Source organism: Pygoscelis adeliae, unplaced genomic scaffold (genome assembly GCF_000699105.1).
Source record: "Pygoscelis adeliae isolate BGI_AS28 unplaced genomic scaffold, ASM69910v1 Scaffold291, whole genome shotgun sequence".
NCBI classification, from domain to species: Eukaryota; Metazoa; Chordata; class Aves; order Sphenisciformes; family Spheniscidae; genus Pygoscelis; species Pygoscelis adeliae.
Genome location: NW_008824063.1, coordinates 432,806 through 438,327, shown reverse-complemented (window position 1 = coordinate 438,327; position 5,522 = coordinate 432,806). Strand labels below are relative to the sequence as shown.

At 56.5% G+C, this 5,522-nt stretch overlaps 1 protein-coding gene across 1 annotated transcript in view; it reads left to right on the top strand.

Annotated features, from left to right (window-relative positions):
- The window catches only part of EPHA8 (EPH receptor A8), a 38,397-nt gene extending 34,900 nt beyond the window's left edge, over nt 1–3,497 (top strand). The window contains exons 15-17 of the mRNA XM_009334125.1: nt 1,170–1,360; nt 1,763–1,918; nt 3,383–3,497. Coding sequence (XP_009332400.1) covers nt 1,170–1,360; nt 1,763–1,918; nt 3,383–3,497 — 462 coding nt within the window. The remainder of the gene's footprint in view (nt 1–1,169; nt 1,361–1,762; nt 1,919–3,382) is intronic.
- The last annotated feature ends 2,025 nt before the right edge of the window (nt 3,498–5,522 follow it).

Below are 5,522 nucleotides of genomic sequence, written 5' to 3'. Positions count from 1 at the left end.
AAAGCCCTGCCTCTCCTGCCCTCACCCAAGCCAGCCTAGCAGGGGATGCTGGGGAAAAGGGACCCACAGAGCAGCCCTTGCCTCTCCTCACACCCCTGCAGGGCTGTGCGCAGTGTGCTTGTTGCCTCAAGTGGGGACATCAGTGCGTTGCCCATCATTGCATCGCGCAGCCTTTCCTTTTGCAGCACCGTGGCTCCTGGCTGTGCCTGGTTGTGTGCACTGTGGGTCTCCCCATCCCTGTCTGCTGCTCTGTACAAGCCTTTCTGCTGGCTGGAGAGCTTCAGCGTGTGTTGTGCCACCTTTCCCATTCCCTGGAAGGGGTCAGGGCTTCCCTAGGATCACTGCAGCCCCACTGCATTAGCCTGCCAGACCCTCCTGCACTCAGTGCTGGGGGTCCATCCCTTCCACTGCCCAGGTGAGGCTGCTGAGAGCCCCAGGCTTGCACCACCCAGCAGTAGGCTTTGGGCTTGTCAGAGTTATGTGGAGCCACTCTTACCTCAAGAGTAGCATAAAAACTGTAGGAAAATGTAGGTTATATTCCTGACTACAACCTGGGAGCAAAATTTCCAAAAAGAGGCAATAAAATGAATATTTTGACTCTGTAGAACCACAGGATTCCTTTTTTTTACCTACGGGGACTATAAACCTATCTGCCTTCTCCCTGCTCTGGGAGTCCTGAGAGTCCCTTCTCTCCCTAGTGTTTTTATTATTTTAGAGAGTGGCTTTGGTGACAACAGGGCATGGATGCAGTGGCTTACACTACCTCCTCCGCACAGTTCCTTTGAGCAGGGTTTCCTCCAGCCTTCCTGAGCAGTGGCAAGCCCTGGTTGTAGAACAACTGAGAGTGAGTGCAGCTCTCGTGGCTTCTCTGCTGGAGGGAAGCTGCAATATTTTAGGCCTATTGGACCACTTAATAAATCCTCTGTCGTAGCAGTGATTTCTTGTATGTGTATGGTATCCAGCCTGCTTCCAGCTCTCCACAGAGACTGCACACAGCTCGCTGGCGAGTCACTTGTTGAATAGAATGAATCTTGTGTACACCCCCGCTGCTTCCCCATCTGATGGCCCCAGCAGCTCATGCACCAGGGATCTTCCCTGTGTGCCGCCGTCTGGGGTGCTGGGAGTCGGGTGGGGGTACAGCTCCACTTCGGCGTGTGGCTTCCTTCCAGGTCATTAACTCGGTGGAGGAAGGCTACCGCCTGCCTGCCCCCATGGGCTGCCCCACAGCCCTGCACCAGCTCATGCTGGATTGCTGGCAGAAGGACCGCAGCGAGAGGCCACGCTTCTCCCAGATTGTCGGCATCCTGGACAAGCTGATCCGCAACCCTGACAACTTGAAGTGCACAGCCACCGTGAACCGGTAAGGGCTCCCTGAGCCGCCGCAATGAGCAAGGGTTGATAGCTGATGCTGGGCAGAGCATGTGGGTTGCAGCGAATACGGGGTATTTCTGTCCAGCTCTAGCAGCAGTGGCTTCCCCTGTGACTGTGGACATGCATAGGGCCCATGGGCACAGGTTGTGGTGGGCAGTGGGAAGTATCCTGCACTTCACTGCCTTGCTCCCACTGTGGCATCCCCATGCCAGGGTCTGGTCAAGTATGTGCAGCAGTGCCCACGCAGCCACGTGCCTGCCTTTACCAGCCTGCGAGGGCTTTCTCTGTCCTGCCCTCACCTGCGGGGTCACAGGCTTTTTGAGGTGGACCTCATAGCCTGGCCACCTAGGACCAACACCTCTTGGTCTAACCCCTTCTGTCCTGCTCCCAGGTTCACCCAAACACCCTTCAACAGGGGTCTCCTTGACCTGGCCAGCTGTCCGACAGTGGAGGACTGGCTGAACTCCATCCGGCTGGGGCACTACCGGGACAACTTTGCCATGGCAGGGTACTCCTCCCTGGGCATGGTGATGCGCATGAACATTGAGTGAGTACCAGAGAACAAACAGCACTGGTGGGGCTGCCCTGCACCATCCCACTAGCCCCAAGCAGTGGCCATCCTGCCTTGGCTTGCTCAACGTAGTTGGCCCCTGAGCCAGAGTCACACTCCTAAGGAAACAGTGTGTGGCCCATACCAGGTTCATGTTGAGACCTGGGATGATACCCAAGGCTGTGCTGACCTTTGAGAGGAGGTGTAGGAGTCATACTGAGAGGGTGTGAGTACCGAGTCACCTCCGCTGCTCTGTGGTGGCTCTCCAATGTCATCATAGGGTAATAGATAATTCAGGTTGTAAGGCTCTTGAGGAGGTCATCTAATCTAACCTCCTGCTCCAAGCAGGGTCAGATATGAGGTTGCTGTCTCCTCTCACTTTTGTTTCCCCTGCAAAAGGCATGTCTGGACCAGAGTGTGGCTGGGCCATACTGCGCAGCTTCTCTGGGATCATTGGGAAACAAACGGAGCCAGGGGACGCCTCAGAGCTTCTTCAGACCCCAGTGCACTGGACTGGCTCCCTGCTCAGTGCAGCTAGGCAGGGAGGCACCATCCAGGGCCTCAGTGTGAGTGGAAGGTCATAGCCTTAAGCCAGGCCAAGGCTGGGTTAAGGGGGGCTGCAGAAGATGTGTCCTACCACCCATCCTCCTCCTCCTGCTGTAAGGAGCTTGCTCTACCACCTATCTAGGGGTTGTCCGAGGTGGCTGATGCTCCAAGCGGTACCAGAAAGGACTGCAACTATACCTGCTCCTACCCTGGGCTTACATTCCCCATCCCTTGGTGTTAGCATTAGTGCCAGGGCTGACAGCAACCTCTCCTGCCTCTGAGGAGACTTGTTCCCTGTCAAAAGGCTTGGGGCTGCCAGACGGTGGTTCCCGTGACTTAGGAAGAATGTGGCAGTGCACGCCTTGGTCGAGGTGGGGCAGGTAGAGAAGGAGCCAGTGAAAAGGAAGGTGGAGAGACGCAGGCAGAGGGCTGTCATGTGCATTGATCAGGGGCTGTACTTGGGGCCTTTGCTGTGGGATTGAGCTGATACTGATCCTTGTTTCTCATGCACATCGGGGAAGCTTTTGAGTGGGGAAGGCTCATCATCCATCTGTCTTTCTGACTGGGTTATCTGAGAGCATCTCGCTAAAACTGAATTCAATTTCAGAGCATCGATCTTGTCACCTACTAGCTTGTCAGGAGTGATCCCCCTCCTGCTCCTGCTCCTCCCCGGGACTGTCACAGTAGCCCTGTCAGGAGGATGTGCCCAAGTGAACGGCAGCCTCTCTGTCCCTGGGAGGATGCCCATGGACCCTCAGCATCAGCAGCAGCCTTGTGCTGATGGGCAAGCGGAGAGGAGCCAGGCGCGGGGTCCTGGGCTGGTCCATGGGTGCGTACACAGGGAAGAGCAGTGTCTCTCTGGCGCCCGGCGTGGGTCCAGCCCATGGGGTGTCTGACAGTGTCTTTGTTCTCCAGGGATGTTCGGAGTCTGGGCATCACCATGATGGGCCATCAGAAGAAGATCTTGAGCAGCATCCAGGCCATGCGGTCCCAGCTGCTGAACACAAATGGCCCCAGGAGGCATCTCTGATCACCAGTTTTGCAGACCCGCATCGGGCATTCCTTAACACTTACCCTGGCAAAGGGGCAGCAGGGTGGTGAGCAGGAAAAGGGGCACCAGACCAGGAGCTGGAGCTCCACCAAGTATCTCTGATTTCAGCGTCAGTGGAAATGTGGCTTTCCAGATACCTCGATGGTCCTGCTGCCTCCTTCCCCCATCTGAAGGGGGGAGCAGCCTTCCAAGCGGGCTAGGAACATGTCATGCCTCTCTCCATCCTCTACTGTGTCCCTGTGGGACTGGGGGTCCCCACACAACTACGCAGGACAGGTGGTAACCCCTTCACATGGCAGGATGGCCCCAGCTGCACCTGCAGATGGAGGGGTATCAGATGCAACAGCAATACCAGGAGCAGTGGGACTTATCTTGCCATGACACACAGCTCCTTTGGATCTGACAACTGGGGAGTTTGTTGGATCTCTGAACTGAGGAGGGCCCCACAGGCTGCCACGTGGCAGAGACAGCCCTGCACCCAGTACCTCCCAGTTCCAGTGTACTCCAGCCTGGACCTCCTGAACTGCACCAGCCTGCAGGTGACTTCATGGTCCACCTCCACCAAGCCCAGGAAGGCAGGCGACAGAGTACAAGCCGGCAGTGCCAGGAATGGCTGGCTCTGCGTGCAGAGGAGGCTTCCCCAGCACGGAGGAGAGGTGGCCAGGGTCTGGCCTCTGGAGCCTCAAGAAGCCCCAGGGTGCTGCAGGGGACTCTCCACCTCTTGAACACACCAGCACTGCTCCCCTCTGGATCCAGCACAGGCATCCCAGGGCAGCCCAGGCACGTTTTCTATGGCCACGAGCTCAGGTTTCTCCCCCAGCAGAATAACCATCCTGGCCTCCCCCAAAGCCGTACCAGAGCAGAGAAGAGTGGGAGAGTTTGCTCCCATCTCACATGATGCAGGGACAGAGAGACTTCTGCCAAACTCTTCTTTGTTCTTATATTGCCCTAGAGAAGCCCAAGAGCTGTCCCATTACTATGCTACCTGCCTATGCCCAGGGCTGCTGTGTCATCTGCAGAGGAGGGGTCCTGAGCAACATTTCCAGCTGCAATCACACAGTCCTATGGCTGGGGACAGGGGCTTTGGGCAAAGAGGATCTTCAGCACTACCCAGCTGGTGAGCCCGGTGACTGGGAGGTTGGCCTTTCCTCCACAGCTCTCCTTTCCTCCACAGGAGCATCTCTTTTGGCGAGCTTGCCTGGTGTGGAGCAGTGGCCTCCAAAGACTTGTGGAGCTGGTCTGCGAGGCTGAGCTGGCTGCAGAGATGCAGATGTGCCAGGGAGGGGGGGCAGGCTGTGGGCTGGGAAGGTTTCTCTTGGGTGTAAATAGAATTTTCTATGGGTTTGGGAACTGTTTTACTGAAATACGATGTTAAGTACACAAAAATGGTCTCAAAGCACAGAAGCCTCAGTCGTGGGGCTGAACTCACTGCAAAAAACTCTGCTGGGAGCGTGGCTGGGGAGGGGGGCTGCTGGAGGAGGAGTGCTGGAGGGGAGCCACGCTGACCGCCAGGGACCAGCCTGGCCCACAGCATCCTGTCCTTAGCACTAGCACAGTAAAACCAGCATCACTCAAATGCAGGTACTGGTAGGATCTGGCCCAAGGTCTGTTCCTCCCAGTGCTGTTTGGGCACAAGGGGGGGTGGGGGGAGGGTTAAAGCCATTTCTCAGCTGCAATAATCCTGGCTAAACTGGCCTGTCTGGGGCTGGCTTAGCTTTCCATCCAGGGCACTTACATCCTGCTGGATTCTCTGACTGTGGCGGGCACTTTACTTCTTCCTATGGAAGCTCTTTGTAATGGGGGACAGATGCAATGTGTTGTTTAATTTTTATTGCACCCTGCGTCCTGCACTTAGACCTGTCACACACCCACCCTGCAGTCAGCGTCATGATGGAGGTCAGTCCAAGCCCTGCAGCACAGGATGGTGGGTGCTGACCATGTCCTCTCTTCCCAACATTTGGGACTCCCCGGAGGGTGAGTCCATCATGGACAAACTGGGGAGAG